At 44.0% G+C, this 23,963-nt stretch overlaps 1 protein-coding gene across 1 annotated transcript; it reads right to left on the bottom strand.

Moving 5' to 3' along the window:
* Positions 1 to 13,159: 13,159 nt before the first annotated feature.
* Positions 13,160 to 23,551, bottom strand: LOC142311931 (uncharacterized). The gene is made up of 5 exons (XM_075350799.1): positions 23,313 to 23,551; positions 23,107 to 23,230; positions 22,926 to 23,023; positions 21,158 to 21,248; positions 13,160 to 14,449 (listed from the first exon to the last, which is right to left on the bottom strand). The coding sequence occupies exons 1-5, from the start codon at positions 23,532 to 23,534 to the stop codon at positions 13,362 to 13,364; spliced, it is 1,623 nt and encodes a 540-aa protein (XP_075206914.1). The 5' UTR covers positions 23,535 to 23,551; the 3' UTR covers positions 13,160 to 13,361.
* Positions 23,552 to 23,963: the final 412 nt, after the last annotated feature.

Raw genomic sequence — 23,963 nt, 5'->3', positions numbered from 1 at the left:
GAAAATTCTCTTCTATAGAAGATCTGAGAGGATCCGATATTGTAGGGACCTGAATGGGGAGAAGATGACGATGTAACATCAGAAAGATCCCATGTAAGAAATCTCCGGAGCTGTTACCGGCTTCACATGATCACTACATCCAGTCCTGGCCCCGTCCTGCCCCCGGTATAACACACAATCCAACTATAGTCACACACAGAGATTTATCATGGGCTCAGCACTAAGTGGGTTAATGCCCCCTACGCCCAGTAATGAGGAATCTCGACACACCTCCTCCTGCAGAGCCGCACACCAAAAATACGGCTGTTCTGTGCTTCCAGGACCTGTGATGATGTCACAGTCATCTGATCAGTCACTTGGCGGGGAGGAGCCGTCCTACATTTTGCAGGAAGCTGCTATATGAATGGCTACATGTGCACGCTGCAGTTTTTGTCGCGTTTTTGACGCTTTATTTATGCAGTTTTGTCAGAAAGTTCTCACTTCTAACTTCCTATCAAAGTCTATGAGAATTCAGATTTGCTGTTAGCATGTTGCAGTTTTTTTCTCTGCAGTTTATTTATCACAAATTTCTAACAAAAAAAAGTAGCAGGTTCTGTCTTCTTTTGCTTTGTCACACTTTCTACTGAAAGACATGAAATCAGAATTGACAAAAACGCATCAAAAACGCATAAAGAAACGCACCATCATTACTAGCGTTTTTATTTTTACATTAACAGGCTCTCTGGGACAAGGTGCAGTTTTGGTTCCAGTTTTGGTTTGCCTAAGGCTTTATTCACACGTCAATATTTTTTATCAGTGTTTCTCAGAAACAGAAAACAGGTGTACATCTTTCAATTATAGTTTTTCTCTGTCCCACTCCTGGTTTTCTCATACAAACACTGATGGAAAATACTGATGTGTGAATGATGTGTGGCGCCCCTAACCTGGTCAGGCGCCCCTAACCTGGTCAGGCGCCACTGAGTACTGCACTCAGGCTGAGTGAGTACAAAACAGGTAATCCAGAAGGCTGACCGGGGTGTGGACACATGGGCACATAGTAACCAGGTCTCCCACATTGACCTTTGAGGGGACCCCTGTGGAATCCAGGAGGGAGCGTGGCCTCCATCTCCACTCAAGGGGTGTGGTAGAGAAGATGGTTGCTAGAGTTGCGGAGGCAGACACTAGTGATGGGCAGTCCAGCTCTTTTTGGTGATCCGGTTCCTATGGCTCCGCTCACCAAAAAGAGCCGGCTCTTTCAGCTCGGTCTCGGCTCCTTATTAAATATGTGTTCACCCCAGGTGAACACATATTTAAGATTATAGTAACGCCGCCAAAGCCCTGCCCACCCGCGGCTAAACCCCGCCCACTTGCGAGCGCCCAATTAGATTGCTGAGTAGGCGGAGTTTAGCCGCTGGTGGGCGGGGTTTTGACGGCGAAAAGAGCCGTTTAGATATTTTAGTGGCTCACACTAGTGATCCGGCTCCTGTCAGTCACTGCAGAGAGCCGGATCTTTGTGTCGGATCGTTCGCGACCGACACATCACTAGCAGGCACAGAGGGGAGGGAGTAGTGAGCCGAGTCAGTTAGTGAAGCCGAGGGAGAGAGAGCAGTCGCAGAGAGAGAACCTGCGGGCTGTCACTAGTCGGACACCGCAGGTGTAGTGGCTGCTGGCGGGGGAGAACGGCTACCTTGCAGTGCCGCCTGAAAACCACCTAGGGATGGAGTGCTTATAGGTGGCTGAGCAAGGTGACTGCCTGGTGGACTACGCCCGCACGGGGTTACAGGTCGCCAGAGCAGGGGCCCATTCAGTTGGCCTGCTAAACCTGCAGGTAAGGGCACTCCATGCCCTTCACCAAACCAACACAGAGTCCGCAGCCACGTAGCAACGAGAGGGCCCATAAGTGACGAGAGGCAAGCAGCCGGAGTTACTTGGTCAAGGTTACAAGCAAACGGGCCGAAAAGGGGAGAACAGGTGGAAGCAGTTTCCCTGGGTGACCCCGTAAGACTCCAAGTCTGGGTCACCACAAAAACAAGAGGGCTAGGAAGGCAAGTCAGCAGTCACCCTTGGATTAGCCTGAAGGTTGCTTGGTTCGTCCTCTGGTTCATCACAGCATCGCCCGGGTTGGCTCACTGTTACCAGAAAGCGTGAGTAAAAACCCTGAAAGACATTGCTGTTTTGTGTGTGAGTCCTTCTGCGACCTGTGGTACTACACACTTACACTGGGCCCTGGGGCCAGCCTCACTCTCGGGACAACATCGGGCTACAACATCTGACTGCAACGAACATCAGCCCCAGGCGCCCCCTATACCGCAGTGGCGGTCATCCCCTGACCGCAAATACCGAGAGTGGCGTCACGAATCCCCCATTGAAGGTAACCTACCTGTGACCCGAAGATTTCCAAGCCCGTGGAGACCCTGCGGCGTCCTGCATCAGAAGGTAATGCGGGGCTCCACAGATGCCTAAGAGAAGTCTGCACTGCTGAAAGGCAATGCAAGCACTGCAAATGAGAGGGATTAGGGGGTGTATAATAGTGGGATACATTGCTAGCGGGCTGAAGGACCGTGTCTCTGACTACTAGAATATACAAAGTGCTTGAAAGTTTGTGAGCCTGTAGGCTACTTTCACACATCCGGATTTTTGCTCTGCGGCACAATACGGCGTTCTGCAGAAAAACCGCAACCGGCTTTTGTAACGCCGGTTGCGTTTTTTTTTTGCATAGACTTACATTAGTGCCGTATTGTGCCGCAGGATCTTGCGTTCGGTCCGGTTTTTGCCGCATGCGGCAGATTTAGCCGATGCCGCGGCCCGATCGAACGTTCCCTGCAACGTTTTTTGCTCCGGCAAAAAACACCGCATCGCGCCGCATCCGGCCGCTGCGGCGCATCTTTCAATGCATACCTATGGAGGCCGGATGCGGCGCGATGCGGAAAAAAACGCATCCGGTCGCCGCATGCGGTTTTTTCCACTGCGCATGCTCAGTAGCATGCCGCAACCGGAAAAAAACGGACGGGCCGCATGTAAAAACTTATGCAACGGATGCGGTGTTTTCGCCGCATCCGTTGCATAGTTTTCACAGCCGGATTGAGCCGCAGTGCTCAAACCAGATGTGTGAAAGTAGCCTAAGGGGGTGTAAATGTGACGCCATGGACTATTCAGGTCGTCACAGGGTTCTGCACAATCTTTCCCTCCCCGTGCAGGGCTCAAACCCCCATGGTTCTGGGAACCTAACCTGCAGTACTGCCTCTCTCAGCATTCACAAATCCTAGATACACCTTGCACCACACCTGTCAGGCACACCAGTGGGCTGCTTAAGCTGGAATAGGGCAGTCCACCTAGGGGTCAGACAGAGTGGTGGTAGGGGGGAGTCAACGAGGGAGGAAATGGAGCACAGAGCAGAGCTGACAGGCAAAACAGAAGTAACTCCCAGTGAGTGAGAAGCTGGGAGTAGCAGTTCCCTAGAGTTGAGTGGTAGCCCTCGAGCTGTGAGGAGCTCTGAGGAAGCTGAGAGTTGTAGCTCCCAAGGGAGAAGCAGACTAGGTCGCAGACGGTGGTCTGGACCTAGAGGAGTCGGACCCCCGGTCGCAGGGGATTGAGGCTAGGTGCCTGAGACTTGTCTTGGAGGACAGTCAGCAGCCTGGGCCTAATCACCTGTCAGGGACCAAAGGCACGACGGGGTACACGGACCCTAGGTCGGGGGAGAAGCTTCAGGCGACCCGGCAATTAACCTGCGGAGAACAGGATCTCTATGGACTGTTCCCACGAAGCTCAGAGATTGGGGGCACTAGTGCAACGAGGGGGATAGGGCTTTCCAAACAAGCGGCCCACTGAAATCCTAAGCGTGAGCTCCTAAGAGCAGGCTCCTTCACTTATCCATAGTGGGGAGCGGGGCCCGGAAAGCTCCAAGCTGACGGGCCACAAAGGACACTCTAAATTCTGTGCCAGGAGGCAGGTCACAGACCACCAGGCAGTGCTGCAGGGGACGCGACCCAGAAGCTCCCCTCAAGAGACAACGGCAGTCAGAGACTTGGTTTACCCTGTTGTCAGCATCTGCTTTATTGCTGAGTGAGTACCTAATTAACCCTTGCAACCAGCGAGTCTGCGCTTCCCCTGCATCCCATAGCACCATCCAGAGTCTCGGGGCCTTCCCCTACCCGTGGCAGGTAACGTCATCTTGCTGTCCCACTCCATCACTCCGGGTACTCCCAACAGCAGCAGCGGAACTCCCAATTACCGTACACCACTTGTGGCATCATGAACTATACCTATACCCTGTAAATAATCCCCTTCTTCATTTGAGTGTGGCCCCTAGCCCCCGGGTCCGGATACCCTCTTGTCACGAGTAATCACCACCCCCGAATCCGAGCGGTTCGACCGCTGCAGGGGCGGCACATAAGGCGCGGCCTCCCCTGTCCTACAATACACCATTTATTTAATTCTGTAGTGTCTCAAATTGATATAACAGTGTAATGTGCCCATGCGGCTACTAGATGGCCACAATGCAGTAACTGCTTCCCTGGTACTCTTGGGTTAGGGAGAGTTAATTGCAAGGAGGAGTTTAGTCAATAGAAAGTCAGGGACATGGAAAGTGACAGTAGAGTCCCCAGTGAAGTGGAAAGAGACAGAAGCTGCATCTGTGGGAGGCGTAGTGAGTGAGGAGTACGGTTAACCAAAATATGGCCCATACGTTTGGGTCAAACCCAGATCCTGGACACTGAAGGTCCTAGTGAGGAGAGGACCAACTGTATCTGCGTCCCTAGGCGTGTGATGAGTCCATGTGGTGTGGTGACGTTCGTTCCCCTGGTGTATATGTAAGAGGGGTCCAGTGCCTTGCCGCCCCTGAAGAATGTTATAGTACAAGTGAAGATGTTATGACAAATGGGTATATTCTAGTGAAATATGATAGTAATGAACTATATAGTTATGTGTTTCCCCTGTGTAATTTGGCTGACCACCCCCAGGTGTCACTGAGTCCCTGGTCCCTCAGCGTAAGGGAATGTAGAGACATGGGTTAAAAGGAGGAGGAGAGTCCCCTGCACAGAAGAGAATCTAGGGAAGAGAGCTTCCTGGTTGCAGGCAGGAGTAGTGGCAAGAAGAGATAGGACCTGCAAGGTCAGATGTAGCAGAGTGGAGTCGAGTGGTGTGGAGGAGTCAGGCATTTTAAAAGAAGACAAGAAGAGAGAAAGAGTCAAGGAGACTGAAGTGAAGTGTGAGCCCCTCAGCTACAATTTGTTACCCGTGTTGTGTGAACGACCTCGCTGTGGGCGGCAAACATACTCTTCCTGAAGGGGGAGGGACGTTCGGCATCACAGCGACGTCACACAGCGGCCACCCAATAGAAGCGAAGGGGCGGAGATGAGTGGGACGTATCATCCCGCCCACCTCCTTCCTTTTGCATTGCCGGCGGGATGCAGGTAAGCTGTGTTCGTCATTCCCGGGGTGTCACACGGAGCGATGTGTGCTTCCTCAGGAACGACGAACAACCTGCATCCAGGAATTTGACCGATATTTTGAAAATGAACGACGTGTCAATAAGGTGAGTATTTTTGCTCGTTAACAGTCGCTCGTAGCTGTCACACGCTACGATATGTCAAACGATGCCGGATGTGCGTCACCGAATCTGTGACCCCGACGACATATCACCCGATATATCGTAGCGTGTAACAGGGCCTCAAAGTTGGGGTGACCGACTTTATGCGTCATGGGCAAGAAATTGCCCGTGACGCACAAACGATGGGGGCGGGTGCGATCACACATGCGATCGCACAATAAATCGACGCATGTAACGGGGCCGTTAGGCCGGCAGATTGTAAGTGTTGTAGACAGATGGTCTGCGGGGCCACTAGCACAGCGGGAGATCAACCAGGAGTCCTCTCATTGCCAAAGAGCCGAGCTGTCAGACCAGCTGACATGCTGAATGTTTGGGTCAGGAAGGAAACGATAAATCGCTTCTTGGTGGCCGTAGCTAAAGAGCCAGTTTCTGTAAAGAAGGAATTGCCTATGGAAAATCTTGGTAGAAAAACTGCTTTAAAGAAGTAGAAGCAGTGTGTTGAAAGATGTTACAGTAAAGTTGTTACACTTTTTAACCGGTGATGGACTCGTTACTGAAAGTGCTATGTGTGATGCTGAACAATGTGAACGGGATCCTAAGAAGGCGGTTGAGACTCCAGATGTGCAGCTACTGGAAACCCCCTCGGGGGACAAGAATGTGCCCACCTTGTGCGAGATCAAGATATGCTGTTGAAAATTACCAGTAAAGTTATCTTGAAGAAAACAGTTAAAGTGTCCATGAGAATGTACTGTTAACACTTAATTGCACTGGAGAGGCAATCCGAATGCAAAGAAATAACACTGGGCCTAGCCACAGCCTCTGCTACAACTACAACTGCGCCCGTCCACCCTGCCAACAAACTCTTCAGAACTTTCCAAACTTTTGCATGACTTTAATATAAAACAATATCTGATTTTCATACAAGTCCTAATCTAATATATAAAGCTGAGTTTATGTGTGTATGTATGTATGTATATATGTGTGTATGTATGTATGTGTGTATGTATGTCCGCTAAAGGAATCCGCACCGTCGCATTTAGAATCACTAAATTTTGCACAGACGCTTCATGTGACCCAGGGAACGTCGTAGACTATGTTTTGACAGGAAAATTTATCCCCTCACTTTACAGTTACTCTCCAAAAAACCTGCCTCCATTAAAGTGAATGGAGCCCAGAACTACAGGTTATTAATAGCAGCTGTGATTGGTTGCTATAGGAAGAAAGGACATTAGTAGTATAAGAAGCTTACGTGTGAGGTAATATGATGTCGGTGGGGAGACAGATAGAGACAGACAGAGACAGACAGATGGTGAAAGAGACAGACAGGGAAAGAGATAGACAGAGACTGATGGGGAAAGAGACAGACAGGGAAAGAGAGACGGGGAAAGAGACAAACCAGGAAAAAGACAGATGGGGACAGAGACAGGGACAGAGACAGGCAGACAAGGACAGAGACAGGCAGACAGGGACAGAGACAGACAAAGACAGATGGGGAAGGAGACAGACCTTGATAGAGACAGACAAGGAAAGAGACAGACAGAGACAGGCAGACAGGGAAAGAGACAGACAGGCAAACACACAGACAAAGAGATGGACAAAGACAGACAGGGAAAGAGACAGGGAGACAGACCTGGAAAGAGACAGATGAGGAAAGAAACAGAGAGATAAAGACAGACAAAGAAAAAGACAGACAGAGACAGGCAGACAGGGAAAGAGACAGACCTTGAAAGAGACAGACAGGGAAAGAGAAAGACCTGGAAAGAGACAGATCTGGAAAGAGACAGACGGGGAAAGAGAGAGATAGAGACAGACACAGAGATAGAGAGAGACAGACAGACACAGCCACAGATAGAGAGACAGACACAGAGATACAGACAGATAGACTAATATAAAGACAGACAGAGAGATAGAAACAGACGGCCAAGGAAAGAGACAGAGAGACAGACAGACAGCGACACACAGACAGAGACTGAGAGAGACAGAGAGATAGTTACTATCCCAGGCAACGCCCGGGTACTACAGCTAGTAGTAGATAAAGAGACACAAAGCAATTAATAAAAAAAAAATTAGAATTTTTCATTTTTTCTGGAGATCCACTCTGCCCAGAATTCAATTAGCAAGATCTATACGGTGGATGTGCACACTAAGGCCTCATTCACACTTCAGTAAGTTTAATCAGTATTTTTATGCCAAAACCAGAAGTGTCTCCAAAACACAGAAAAAATGACAATCTTTCAATTATAATTTATCCCTGTCAGTTTCAGTCTTGACTTTGGCATAGAAACACTGATGCAAAAATACTGACGTATGAATGAGACCTTAATTTCTGAGGAGAGCTCGGGAGTAGAGATGAGCAGACCCGAATGGTAAAGTTTTGTGTTCATACAGAACATAGACTTTTCAAAAAAATTAGAGTTCGAGTTTGGAGTTCATGTGCTCTACATCTGTGGACCACTCGATCGAGCATCATTTTGCTCGGGTACAGTCAGTGCTCGGCCCAGTGCAAGCCGCTTGCAGTGTTTGAATGACTCCCCCTGGAGGTAAAATCATCGTTATTGGAGGTAGTATGAAAAAAAACAAAAATTAAAACTTTATCTAAAGTTCAGCTGAACCCTGGCTGATCTTCAACAGCCCTGCTCATCTCTACTCAGGAGCTGAGCCCAGGTCACACTCTATACAGCACAGGTGGTGGCTGCGTTATACAGCTGACACCCAAGTCTAACTGCTACAAGTGGAGATGGCTCCAATCACAGCAGTATAATCACTTAGATGCCACTGTCAATTGTGTCAGCAGAATTTAAAGCATACCGTTCAACTTTTGAAGAAAAGAAAGAAGTTGCTAGGTAAATTTTGCCTGTGTCCCTGGCCATACATCAAGTCACACCCACTTGCCATTTCGTTCTTCTCGGCAGGAGGAGATGTCAGAGGGGCGGTGGCAGTGAGGAACATTCTGCCACCGCTCGAGACTGCACGGCCCAAATCCAGGACTGTCTACTGGATTCAGGATGGTTGGTTCTAAAGATGAGCAGATCAATTCATGGGACTCCATTGTAATGTTCAGTGGTTCCTGGCAGCTGAATTGGAGGATACAAATATATTACCTTCACACATTCCTGGCACGGCTTTTGATTATCCAGGGCTGGTGCAACGTCATTGGTGCATCATACTCATCTCTAGTTGAGACCTGTATTTTGTTTAGTTGTTTTTGAGCAGCCAGTACTTTATCATCTTCATGTAGCTTCACTATACAACACATCAGACTCTCACCTACCTTGAAAAGCTTCCAAAGGAACCTGAAGACTCACCTCTTCCGCCAAGCCTACAACCTGCAGTAACCCTCAGTCCTCCATAGCGCTGTAGGACCATTTCCACCCTCACCTACTGTATCCTCACCCATCCCTTGTAGACCGTGAGCCCTAGCGGGCAGGGACCTCTCTCCTCCTATACCAGTTTGTACCTTGTATTGTTTGAGTATTGTACTTGTCCCTATTATGTATACTCCTTTTCACATGTAAAGCGCCATGGAATAAATGGCGCTATAATAATAATCTGGCTTTTTTTGTGTCTATAAGGCTGTGTTCACACGTTGCATAAATATTGTGGCTTTGTTTTCAGCAAGTGTTTGCACCCAAATACACTATAACAATCTTCTCTGATTATTGAATTTTTTTATGACTGTTCCCTCTTATTTGATGTAGATGTGAAGTTGCATTTTTTTTAATCCCTACACCACCCAGCCTGTTTTCACCTTCCTGACCAGGCCAAGCCATGACCATTCCAAATTCTGACTGATGTCACTTTATGATGTAATAAATCTGGAACACTTCAATATATTCCAGTGATTCTGAGTCTGGGTGTTTTTTCATGTTACATTGTATTATGTGACAGTGGTAAATGTGTAATGATATTTTTTGTGAAAATATTGGAAATTTGGAAAATATTTTGAAAATTTTCGAACTTAATTGTTATACCCTTAAAGGGAACCTGTCAGGTCCAATATGCACCCAGAATCACCAGCAGTTATGAGTGCATATGTCTAATTCCTGCCTAACTGTCCTGGATCTAGTAGCATAGATAAAGGGATCTTTAGAAAAAGTATTTCTAAAGATCCTTTATGATATGCTAATGAGTGCAGGGACTAGTCTAAAGGGCGTTATTTTCCCCGACTAGTCTGCCCTCTTAGCATGTTACCATGCCCCTGTGGGCGTGCTAACATGCTATTCAATGCCCAGCGTCATCGGCATGGACGTGTGTACCTGTATCCGTTGTCACCCGCCTCCGATGCCAGGTTTAGGCTCAGTGCACATGATCAGAAGTCCCGGCACTTCCGGTCATACGCACTATGAAGCCGGGTATACATGTCCAGGCTTCAGTGATCTAGTTCGGATGACCGAAAGTGCGGTGACTTCTGATCATGCGCACTGAGCCTAAACCTGCCATGGAAGATGTGCTAACATGCTAAGAGCAGACTAGTCAGGGGAATGTGAACGGGTTATTTGGATGTTTTTGGTTGTCATTATGAGTTAAGCAGGTTTTACACGCTGCGACATCGCTAGCCGATGCTAGCGATGGCGAGCGTGATAGCACCCGCCCCTATCGTTATGCCGATATTTGGTGATCGCTGCCACAGCGAACATTATCGCTACGGCAGCATCACACGCACTTACCTGGTCGGTGGCGTCGCTGTTACTGCCGAACAATTCCTCCCTCAAGGGGGAGGGACGTTCGGCATCACAGCGACATCAACGAGACGTCACTAAGCAGCCGGCCAATCAAAGCGGAGGGGCGGAGATGAGCGGGACAAACATCCCGCCCACCTCCTTCCTTCCTCATTGCTGGCGTGTGGCAGGTAAGGAGAGGTCCCTCGTTCCTGCGGCGTCACTCGTAGCAATGTGTGCTGCCGCAGGGACGAGGAACAACTTCGCCCACGCGACAGCAGCGATATTTGAGAATGGACCCCCATGTCAACGAGGAGTGATTTTGGACGTTTTTGCAACGATCCAAAATCGCTCCTAGGAGTCACACAAAATGAGATCGCTACAGCGGCCGGATGTGTGTCACAAAATCCGTGACCCCAACGAGATCGCTGTAGCGATCTCGTAGCATGTAAAGCCCGCTTTAGAAAGAGAAAACACAGTAGTTTGACAATAAATGGCTTCAGCCAACCCCTAACCATGAGTGGAAACAATTTTGTTATTCATATTACCTGAAAAAAAAGGCCAAGAAAGCAAAAAATCTGCTTGGGTATGTAAACTTTTGAGCACAACTGTAGATTTCCTTGGATTACAGGATACTGGTGCATGTCTGGATATCCTAGTGCATTGTGTTTATATATAGATTTTCCTGCCAAATTACAGCAGTTGCACCTTTTTGCATTAGGCAATCCTTCTTAATACCTCAATTGGCATAGAATATAATGGAGCAAGGCTTTTCCTTACTTTAAATGCACCAGTGTCTTTACTCAAAAGTTTAACCCTAAAAGGGGTCATCAGTACGTCCCAATAGTTGTCCAACATACCGTACATCTTTTTTTATCTCTACACAGATTGTGATCCCTCTCCATGCATGTTTTTATGTTCATGTTTTATTATAACCATTTTTGGTGTCCTTTATTACTAAGAAACGTTTTTGAATAATGAATAAAAATGTATTGATGAGATTTGACACACTATCTACTCCAGTCCTCTTGTTTTTTTACCTCAGCAAATTTGTTGCTGAAGTAATCAATGATCGGACAAATTTTGAAAAGTCAGTCAAAGTTGGGTCATCTTCGGGAGGACACAGCAGAGCATCTCCTAATGTGTAATATGCTCTGCACAAAGGAATCGTGTCACTGCCAGCTCAGTAGTCCAGGAAAACACAACAGAGCATCTCCTAATGTGCAAGATGCTCTGCACAAAGGAATCGTGACAGTGGGATTGTGTGCCATAAAATGTTGGGTGTGCAAATTTGTCTAGGCCACCATAATATTTACAAAATTCTGAGAGAAAAAGACGATTTCTGTGAGGTGTGTCAAATTGGATTCCTTGTTTAAAAGTAGTGTAAGCATCACTTTCTAACAATATTTTTGATGTGGCTAGGCGTGTGGTTAAGATAGTCTCCTAAAATGTAGTAAGTGGATGTGGTTATGAGTGTGGTTGTACGACATGCTTGGTGTATCCTTAGGCTAAGGACATACAATGAGAAAAACGGAGCGAGTGGAATTCCACTAGGACCAATTACTGTATGGGGCCGCTCCCATGAGCGATTTTTTTCTCAGCCCTAATTGGACAGAGAAAACAATCGCAGCATGCTGCGGGTGGAATCCAATTAGTTTTCTCTCGCACCATTACAAGTCCATGGGTGCGAGACAAGTGTTGCACATCATTCGCATTACAACAGAGTACAGTTCGATATACGCATCAGCTGAAAATAGAGGAGATAGGGAAATTAGTCCCTCCCTCTCCTTCACAGCGCGTGCCCCCTCCTACCTGGCTGTGCTGCAAGCGCAGGACCGCATTACAGTGGCATGGCACTCAGCTTGCACTCCATCAGAGCGGGATCCAAGTGTCATGGGATGAACTCGCAGCAGTGCTTGTGTAGCCTCAGCCTTAATCTGTCCCTCTTTGTCTTCTTTGAAAGTTGGGAGCTATGTGTAAATCTGTTTTCCCATTGTCCCATCAGCAGTTGAGTGCTCCCTCTATACAAAATTCTTAACCTGCTAATAAAAAAGTTCAAAATACACAAGTGGAGAAAGTCTGGGGTGATTCAAATTTCCATTCTCAGCTCACAGGGTGAAGAATTTCTGTGTTGTGCTGCTGACCAGACTAAGGAAACAGATTTAAATGGTAAATTATCCTTTTTCAACTGTATTATTTACTATGCAATTCTCCCTCCACTATTTATACATAAAATTCCTATCAGCTCTGCCTCAACTCCTTAGGGCTAGGGTTGTGTTGCAACTCACACGGGAACTACGCAACACACTAAAAAGTGCAACTGACCCTGACGGATCCTGTTACAGACTAGAGATCCTGCTCCTGCAGTTCCTAATAGTTCCTGCATGAGCTGGGATAGCCCTGACAACAATCAAAAAGATGGCAGCTCGGACCTATTCTGCCTGATTGGCCGTCTTGCCCCTCACGTTCTTCAGAGAGTGAAATTTACCTAAAGAAGGAAAGGTGTGCTGAGATAGAAAGTGATCCCAGAGTGAATAAAACAAACAAAATACAAGATAAGGTATATACTGCTAAAGAATATGCCACCCACTTTTTAACAACAAACAGAAGGTAGGTGCAGAGTAAAGAAAAAACTGCAGAAATGATCCCTAGCTGGCCTTCCACTGCCCGTCATAAACAAACAGCAGCATGGTTGGACATCAAAATTAGAATGCACCCAAAAGGTAATTGGGGAAAAAAAGCGTGCAAATGAGTAAACCTGTTTCCATAAAAAGAACTAAAACAAGAAGAACAGAAACTAAACACCCAAACAAAAGGCGTATTTGCTGTGGTTAAGCAGACAAAGAAGCCAACCACAGACCAGAGGTTCAAAGATTCGAATCCAGAGGCATCACACTTAGCTTTCAATGCAATATCTATACATCTCAATAATAATGAAATATAGATCACACAAGGGTATAAGTTTTCAACACAGATGTTTAATCAGAATTGATAATAGGTGTCAAAGGGCTTGTCCAACTCCTTTCTCTTCCACTTGATGTAACATTTGGTGTGGGGAGATACTACTATAATGGTCAATGGTAATTGTTTACATTTTCTACCATTGTAAATGTGAGGGGGTTTTTTACTTTTTTTTGTCCATGTTCATTTAACACATTTTCAACATTGAAAGAAAGTTATTTTTCTCCTGTATGAATTGTCTGATGCCTAACAAGATTTCTTTTTCGACTAAAACATTTTCCACATTCCGAACATGAAAATGGTTTCTCTCCTGTGTGAGTTTTTTGATGTGTAACAAAATTTGTTTTCCGATTAAAACATTTCCCACATTCTGAACAGAAATATGGCTTCTCTCCTGTGTGAATTTTCTGGTGTCTAACAAGATATGATTTTCCTTTAAAACATTTCCCACATTCTATACATGAAAATGGCTTCTCCCCTGTGTGAGTTCTCTGATGTATAACATAACTTATTTTAAGATTAAAACATTTCCCACATTCTAAACATGAAAATGGCTTCTCCCCTGTGTGCTTTCTCAGATGTTTAATAAGTTTGAATTTCTCACTAAACAGATCCCCACATTCTGAACATGAAAACGGCTTCTCACCTGTGTGAGCTTTCTGATGTTTAACAAAATTTGTTTTCTGATTAAAACATTTCCCACATTCTGAACATGAATATGGCTTCTCCCCTGTGTGAATTTTCTGGTGTTTAACAAGATATGATTTTTCTAGAAAACATTTCCCACATTCTGAACATGAATATGGCTTCTCCCCTGAGTGAATTCTCTGATGTGTAACATAATTTATTTTTTGAGTAAAACATTTCCCACATTCTGAACATGAAAATGGCTTCTCCCCTGTGTGAACTTTCTGATGTTTAATAAGATTTGATTTCTGTAAAAAACATTTCCCACATTCTGAACATGAATATGGCTTCTGCCCTGTGTGAATTTTCTGATGTGTAACTAATTTTTTTTTATGATCAAAACATTTCCCACATTCTGAACATGAAAATGTTTTCTCCCCTATGTGAGCTGTTTGGTGTTCAATAACCATTTTGTGACTTTTGTTTTGCATTTGGGTCTTTGATGATGCACAAGATAGGACTTGTAAAGGATCACATGAAAGTTTTTTTCTGAGAAGGGCTTGACGAGTATCTGGCATAAGAGCCTGTTCTTCGATTGTATCTGATTTGACAAAAGAATTGTCTGCTGCAAAGTTCGAAAACATCAGATTTCTCTCTGAAGTCCTAGTACAGCCATCTGCCAATAATAAAAGTGATATGATTTTTCAATAACACTGCCTTAAAATTATATTAATATTATTTTATACCATTTTCATACAAAGTGTAATGTAATTCAATTAATCAACAGACTAAAGGCCCTGTCACACATAGAGATAAATCTGTGGCATATCTGTGGTTGCAGTGAAATTGTGGACAATCACTGCCAGGGTTGTGGCTGTGTACAAATGAAACAATATGTCCATGATTTCACTGCAACCACAGATCTGCCAAAGATTTATCTCTGTGTGTGACGAGGCCTTAAGACAGAATACAAAACAAGGACTAATAGATTATGATGTTAGGTCACCAGGTTGTACTCTATAAAATTTTCACTTCTCTGAAGTCATCTTTATAGGTTCCTATTTTATTTCACTGTCACGAATCATTTCACGCAACGACTCCAGTTCAAAACATTAACTATGACATACAAAGCCATCCACAACCTGTCTCCTCCCTACATCTGTGACCAAGTCTCCCGGTACCTACCTGCACGCAACCTCAGATCCCTCAGCCCTCAGTCCAGTACACCACTGCACAACCAGCTCTGTCCTCACCTATTGTACCATCACCCATTCCCTGTAGACTGTGAGCCCTCGTGGGCAGGGTCCTCTCTCCTCCTATACCAGTCTGTTTTGTACTGTTAATGATTGTTGTACGTATACCCTCTTTCACTTGTAAAGCGCCATGGAACAAATGGCGCTATAATAATAAATAATAATAATTTCTAGTTTTATGTTCAGAAGAGACTCATAAAGGAGCCTGTATATAAGTGCGATCGTGTTTCACTTGAAAATAAGATCTACCTCAAAAATAAGCTCTATCATGATGTTACAGGATTTTTGGAGCATGCTTGAAATATAAGCCCTAGTCCAAAAATAATCCCTAGTTACTTATAAGGAGGGCGTTGGAAGGAGTCAAATTGCACAAGTTCTCAGGGCTCCCACTCTCTTAGGAACCCAAGCGTTTGTATTCTGAGGTTAATATTGTTTAACGACCTTTGGTGACTTCACATTCATGTGACTATGATGTAAATAAAGGTCTCTTCATTGCAGGAGTCTAAAAGAACTGAACAGGAGGCAGGCTGGTATACAGGACTGGCACTAGGTGAAAGTCTGAGAGAACTGGGCAATTTCACAGGGCCCCAGCGTCTCTATAATGCTATAAGACTGCTTAAGGACCTTTGTGACATCACGGTGCTGTGACTATGTTGTCACCAAAAGCTTCTTAACTGCAGGAGTATAAAGTTGAAGAACAGACAGGCTGGTACATATGTGCCGTGTGTGTATATTATGTATATACATGTGTATGATATACGTGTTACACACAGGGTTTGTAGAATTATGTTGATGTTCCATAAAGTGATATGATTATATTTGAATAAATGTTGATTTTTTTTTTGTTCAAGAATAAATGTGGATTGTTGTTAATGGAATAAAAAATAAGACATCCCCTAAAATTAAGCCCTAAATGATCTTTTGGAGAAGAATAAATAATATAATACCCTGTATTATTTTTGGAGAAAGACATTATTAGACCTCCTTCACAAGTCCGTGAAAATCATGCACGTTTTTCACTGACGTGTCAAAGATGCATATTGCCCTCCGTGTGCCGTGTTTATGGCACACATCTGTTCTCTGTGTGTTATCCGTGATAACACACGGAGAACGGGAACTTTCTGCTCAATTGTCCCTGATGTTGCTGTCCGTGGTGCTGATCTTCGGTCTCCAGTCCTGCCGACTTCCTGCTGCTGCTGCTTCCGGCCCGCAGTGGAGTGAATATGCAAGGAGCATAATGAGTGAAGGGCGGAACCAGGTGCCAGCAGCGGCAGAGACAGCAGTGCTGGAGAAGGCGAGTACAGAAATTCTCTTTATTTCACAGGCACGTGTGTTTTCTCCGGCGCATGTCACATGGATCACATCCATGCGGTCCGTGTGCGACCCGTGATGCCGGAGAAAAACGGACATGGCTACGTGTGGAGCACACGGGCATATGTATGCTCCACACGGACACACGGTCCATGGGAAAATACGCATGTGAGCGCAGACCCATTGATTTTAAAGGGTCTACGTGTGCCCGTGTCTCCGGAATGTGAGGAAACGGACCACACACATACCAGAGACATGGACGTGTGAAGGAGGCCTTAGGTGGTATCTCTGTCTCATTCCTCCTTGACAGTCACATGTTTCATTTTATATACATACTGAAACACAATTATGTTGCAGTATATAGAACAACCGATGAAATGATTGCAGGTTCAAAATGCTTAAAAGGACTAAAAACAATAAAATAAAGTTTTAAAAAATACGTAAGAAAAATTGGAATCATCACCTTTCATCACAATATCAATGAGTCAAAAATTAGCATATTTAGTATCACCAAGTCCGTACAAATCTGATCAATTGAAATAAATTAATCCAAATTGTAAATACTGGAAGCAGGAAAGAAATGGAATAGTAATGAATGTTTTTTTTTATTATTTTGTTGCCGCAAGTCCATACACATTTTTAATAAATATTTATCAATGTGTTTTATCCACCCAAAAAAAGGAACCAGTAAAAATTTCAGATTGCCTCAGAAAAAAATAATCTCTCACACAGGTTAATTATCAGAAAAGTAAAAATAACTCAGAATATGATAGAAACAAATCAAGTTAAAAAAACAAAACAAAAATAAGAAGACAAAAAAAACCCATTTTTTGCACACACAGCCACACACGCAAAAAGGACATTTGGGTTCACTGATGTTGGTGGAAAAAATGTAAAAAAAAATTAGCTCCAAACTTGCATGTTAAATGACGGTTACTTTTGTTAGACGTTATGACATATACTGCGAACCTCATTCCTGGGTAATTTGCTTGCTGCCTAGTGGTTGTGAAATATTGTTGGGCTCCTTGCCCATTTTGTTATATTATTCCTTGCTCTTATATGTCTTCGTTTTCCTGCTTTTACTTTCTCTCGTATGACTCCCCTTGTCCCAGGTTCCCGCCGCCCCATCCCCAAGCCCGTCTGAGACGTTTCCTCTGGACTGATCTACAACCAGGTCTGTACTGATCTTACCACACAACAATGTACACTATCACCTGCCAATACTCAAGTTGAGCCCACATCAGCCATCTCTTATATCCACCATGTGTAAAATTCTATCCCATAATGTCAGGGATTCAACTCTCCACTAAAACGTAAGAAAGCATTTCTAGACTACTCAGGACATGCCCTAGACACTATCTATTTACTGTACAAGAGTCACATTTTTCTACCGCCCTAAATTATTTCATTCTTCATACATGAGGATCTTCTCTACGTCTGATTTCCAAGAGACAAGAGGAGTCATTATCCTGATTAAAAATACTCTACCATTACAAGGCTACTTTCACACTTCAGTCTTTTTGCATCAGTCACAATCCGTCGCCTTAAGAAAATACGGTATCCTGCAAAATATTTTGCAGGATTCATTTTTTTCCCCATAGACTTGTATTAACGACGGATTGCGACTGATGGCCTTGCGTTGCATTCACCGTGCGATGGATCAACCGTGGAATGACTGACCGTCGGGCGGAAGGAACTGACTTTTTTGGATCATCAAAAAAACTCACTGCGCAGGATTCCGTCACAATCCGTCAAGAGGTATAATGGATGTCTATGGTGCTGGATTCTGCCGTAATCCGTTGCACGATGGAATCCAGTGCAGGATTCCGTCATTTGCTACTGAGTATGCCAAGTATGTACACAATCACATTGCAAGGCTCCAGATAGGTTTGATAGGAATAATCCACACACAATTTTAGCTATAACAACATTTATTCTGCCACTTTCTCTACAAACTGTCACAGATGGCTTATGAAAACACAGTAATAGAAATCAAGGTTATTAATGGTGGTGATCCCTTGTCCTTCTGGGTATGTACACTATGTGACCATTAATAACCTTGATTTGTAGCCAGTAGCCTTTTTTATTCTGTGGGTGTTTTTACTATTGTGTACCCTCCTAATGGTTTTGGGACTTTTTGTACCATCCATATGCACTTGCACTTTATGTCTCTTGACACTATGTCTCCCAGGGCCTCCTTGGTTATTACACCATAGACCCGGGGTCTTTTAAGAGAAGTGCTTTGCGACAAAAAAGCCTTACACCTCTCCCACGGCTATTATGAGAGTGGGTCCATTCAAATCTATACCTCTTGTCCACGACTATTTTCTAGTCTAAATTGCTTAGTACTTGGTATTTTTTTGTGACCCCTTGTATCCAATTTTCCACCTCTCCCACGGCTATTTTGGGAGCGTGAACTCTGCATTATCATGTTTATGCTGATACTTTCACCGTAACATTATCATTTGTTCACCTCTCCCACGGCTACTGGTGTGTAATATGCATTATACCATCTATTGTCACACTGTATGCCCCCCTTGATTAAGTGGTAGTTGTTTTTATCCTATCTTATATTGCTGTTTTGCGTGTATTTTTCACTAAATAAAGATTCTTGTTTGCACATACACTCTTGTGTCCTTCCGATTGCATTCTATTGCGAGTGGTGCATATACGCCGCCAGTATATGTGTATTAGTGGCGTATTTACCTTATGGCTCATTTTCTGAGAAATTTTCTTATAATGAACGTATATATGTAACACGGTCGGACAGCTTGGAAAACATTTATGCCATATGCAATTCTTGGATGAATTCACATCAAGACCGTGGCAATGACCTACAGTTAGGTCCAGAAATATTTGGACAGTGACACAAGTTTTGTTATTTTAGCTGTTTACAAAAACATGTTCAGAAATACAATTATATATATAATATGGTCTGAAACTGCACACTCCCAGCTGCAATATGAGAGTTTTCACATCCAAATCGGAGAAAGGGTTTAGGAATCATAGCTCTGTAATGCATAGCCTCCTCTTTTTCAAGGGACCAAAAGTAATTGGACAAGGGACTCTAAGGGCTGCAATTAACTCAGAAGGCGTCTCCCTCGTTAACCTGTAATCAATGAAGTAGTTAAAAGGTCTGGGGTTGATTACAGGTGTGTGGTTTTGCATTTGGAAGCTGTTGCTGTGACCAGACAACATGCGGTCTAAGGAACTCTCAATTGAGGTGAAGCAGAACATCCTGAGGCTGAAAAAAAAGAAAAAATCCATCAGAGAGATAGCAGACATGCTTGGAGTAGCAAAATCAACAGTCGGGTACATTCTGAGAAAAAAGGAATTGACTGGTGAGCTTGGGAACTCAAAAAGGCCTGGGCGTCCACGGATGACAACAGTGGTGGATGATCGCCGCATACTTGCTTTGGTGAAGAAGAACCCGTTCACAACATCAACTGAAGTCCAGAACACTCTCAGTGAAGTAGGTGTATCTGTCTCTAAGTCAACAGTAAAGAGAAGACTCCATGAAAGTAAATACAAAGGGTTCACATCTAGATGCAAACCATTCATCAATTCCAAAAATAGACAGGCCAGAGTTAAATTTGCTGAAAAACACCTCATGAAGCCAGCTCAGTTCTGGAAAAGTATTCTATGGACAGATGAGACAAAGATCAACCTATACCAGAATGATGGGAAGAAAAAAGTTTGGAGAAGAAAGGGAACGGCACATGATCCAAGGCACACCACATCCTCTGTAAAACATGGTGGAGGCAACGTGATGGCATGGGCATGCATGACTTTCAATGGCACTGGGTCACTTGTGTTTATTGATGACATAACAGCAGACAAGAGTAGCCAGATGAGTTCTGAAGTGTACCGGGATATACTTTCAGGCCAGATTCAGCCAAATGCCGCAAAGTTGATCGGACGGCGCTTCATAGTACAGATGGACAATGACCCCAAGCATACAGCCAAAGCTACCCAGGAGTTCATGAGTGCAAAAAAGTGGAACATTCTGGAATGGCCAAGTCAATCACCAGATCTTAACCCAATTGAGCATGCATTTCACTTGCTCAAATCCAGACTTAAGACGGAAAGACCCACAAACAAGCAAGACCTGAAGGCTGCGGCTGTAAAGGCCTGGCAAAGCATTAAGAAGGAGGAAACCCAGTGTTTGGTGATGTCCATGGGTTCCAGACTTAAGGCAGTGATTGCCTCCAAAGGATTCGCAACAAAATATTGAAAATAAAAATATTTTGTTTGGGTTTGGTTTATTTGTCCAATTACTTTTGACCTCCTAAAATGTAGAGTGTTTGTAAAGAAATGTGTACAATTCCTACAATTTCTATCAGATATTTTTGTTCAAACCTTCAAATTAAACGTTACAATCTGCACTTGAATTCTGTTGTAGAGGTTTCATTTCAAATCCAATGTGGTGGCATGCAGAGCCCAACTCGCGAAAATTGTGTCACTGTCCAAATATTTCTGGACCTAACTGTATCTCCATAAGTTATCCTCATCTTGGGAGGCAGAATTTTATACTATAACCTGGTGCAATAGAGTAGGTACACACCAGCTCCCTCCTCCCCCCTTTCGCTCTCCCCCCCCATAACCTCTGTCTCAGTCTATCTTATCTCTATTCTTCTTCCTTTTTATTAGTTTGTATAAGTTATTTTATTCTCTTTTAATATGTGCAACTATTCATAGTAATCCCCGGGTAGTGGAATGTATTATTTGCATTATTTGTATTGCTGAAAATTAATACAATTATCTGAAACTAAAAATAACTGTGAACATAGTCTTCTCTGCAGTTAGTGGTTTCTACTCACCTGTGCGATTATCTGTAGGAATCTCCTCTGTACACTGTTCATCACCCCTCACATATGTCTCTGTAGTATTTATATGGGTCAGATCTTCACCCTGAAACAAATAGTGTAAGGCTATGTGCGCACTTTGCGTCGAGGTAGTTGCAGTTCTAAACGCATCCTCTGGCAGAAATGGTTTTTGCCAAAGTTGCTTTTGACCACAAAAACGCGATAAATACGCGTGTGTATTTACCGCGTTTTAGCCGCGTTTTTAGCACTTTTTACATGAGTTTTCACTGAATAAACAGAGATGCATTTTGAACATAAAGACACTGCTAAATAAAGTTTAAACATTCAAACACTATGAAAAAAACCTGAAAACATTATAACAAATATCATATTTAAAATCATGCACAAAATAGATAATTTAATTAAATTATAACTATTTTATTATATTTATGCATAAAATAAAGTTAAATTATGGATTTTCATTAATTTAATTGTCGGACTATGTGTGTGTGTAAAGGGACATATCATATCATTATTATAAAGGCATAAACGCAAGCTTTTATTTTGCCAAAAACACATGTTTTCTGCATCAAAAAAGCATGTAAAACGCTGGAATTTTGATTCTAGCTGCGTTTTGAAATTTCTCATTGACTCTAATGTTAGCAAAACGCAGCCAAAATGGCAAAAACAATTGACATGCTGCTTCTTTGAACGTTGTTTTTTTGCCCAAAAATATGCAAATTAAATGCAGCGTTTTAAACAGCAAAGTGCGCACAAGAAAGCCCTATTTCCCATTGACTTTGCTGGAAAATCAAAAAGAATGCATTTTGGCATGAAAACGCTGCAGTTGAAAACGCTGCGGAAACGCAGGTAAAAACGCAAAGTGCACACATAGCCTAAAAGTCACAGACAGATGGAGAAGTCACATCCATGATGAGTTCTAATGCTGCCATCTCCACCATTCTCATTACACAAATATAAAACATATACCGCCTATACTCGAGTATAAGCCGACACAAATATAAGCTGATGCAGCTAAATTTTACCACACAAAACTGGGAAAATTTATTGACTCGAGTAAAAGCCTAGGGTGGGAAATGCAGAAGTTACTGGTAAATTTCAAAAATAAAAATAGATACCAATAAAATGTAATGTGCCCATCCTTGTCCCCCCCTTGTAGTAATATGCCCATCCTGTAGTAATGTGCCCTATCCTTGTCCCCTGTAGTAATGTGCCCCATCCTTTAGTAATGTCGTCCTACTGGTTCCCTTCTTGTCCCCTATTATGCCGTTGTTCACATACACAAAACATTATTCTCATCTGTCCTTCAGTCCCATGGTGTCCTCTTACCTGCTTCTTGCGGACCGCAGGCACGCAGACTCCTCAATTATCTCTGCTGGTGCACGAGGTTGCCGCTGCCATCAGCGCTTTACGGCAGTTGAATGCTTTGTGATGCCGCAAAGCATTCAACTGAAGTAAAGTACTGATGGCAGCGACGGCCCCGTGGATCGGCGGAAATCATTGAGGGGTCTGCGTGCCTGCGGTCCGCAAGAAACAAGTAAGAGGATATTGCGGGAATGAAGGACATTTGAGAATAATGTTTTGCGGGACTCTCACTCAAGTATAAGCCGAGGGGGACGTTTTCAGCATAAAAAATGGGCTGAAAAACTTAGCTATACTCAAGCATATACGGTAATCCTGGTAGATAAAATAAGACAGCAGAAGACCTTCACAGCCTTCTACACATCATAGGGAGATTTCATGACACCTTCTCTCCATCTACCTGATGATCCTGAGGAACATTGGGAATTTCATCTGAACAGTCCTGTGGAAGAAGAGGACGGGGACATCTCTCTGGTGTTGTCCTCTCACTGGATAGAACTGGAGGAAACACATACAGGGACTGAATTCATTCTTTACATACAGATAATTATAGGCCGTGTGTATATAGTCCTGTCTATTACCTGGTGATGTGAGGGGCTTGGGTACCTCCATCATGACGTCCTTGTACAGATCTCTGTGTCCTTCTAAATACTCCCACTCCTCCATGGAGAAATAGACGGTGACGTCCTGACACCTTATAGGAACCTGACAAATACAATGATACCGTCATTTCCCGATCCCTTCATAGCATTACTGTATAATGTCCCAGCATTCCCAGCAGTGTCACCTCTCCAGTCAGCAGCTCAATCATCTTGTAGGTAAGTTCTAAGATCTTCTGGTCATTGATGTCCTCATATATCAGGGGGTGAGGTGGAGGCCCCGTGATTGGGCTCAGGGGTCTTCCCCATCCCTCAGACACAGGGTCCTGACAGCGCTCACTAGAGGTCTTCTTCACTACTGTGTAATCCTGGTTATGGAGAGACACATTAATAAACCTCACTACAGACATTTCCAGAGTCCTCACCTCTCCAGTTCTGTCCATCTGTTATTCCCATAGATAAGAATGATGTAATGTGACGTCATCAGAATCTCTCACCTCTCCAGTAAGCCGGAAGAGGATCTCTAGGGTGAGGTGTAATATCCTCTCCGCCATCTTGTCCCTGTCCCTATCCATCCTTGATGGGTCAATCAGGAAAATTCTCTTATACAGAAGATCTCCACTGAGAGGATCCGATATTGTAGGGACCTGAATGGGGAGAAGATGACGATGTAACATCAGAAAGATCCCATTTAAGAATACAATGAGAGGAGAACGACTGAGGGGAACATAATGGGGAATCTCCACATACCTCCTCCTGCAGAGCCGCACAATAGATATACGGCTGTTCTGTGCTTCCAGGACCTGTGATGATGTCACAGTCATGTGATCTGTCACTTG

This window comes from Anomaloglossus baeobatrachus, chromosome 5 (genome assembly GCF_048569485.1).
Source record: "Anomaloglossus baeobatrachus isolate aAnoBae1 chromosome 5, aAnoBae1.hap1, whole genome shotgun sequence".
Classification (NCBI taxonomy): Eukaryota; Metazoa; Chordata; class Amphibia; order Anura; family Aromobatidae; genus Anomaloglossus; species Anomaloglossus baeobatrachus.
Note: the sequence above shows the minus strand (reverse complement) of the source record. Positions and strands in the feature narration are given on the sequence as shown.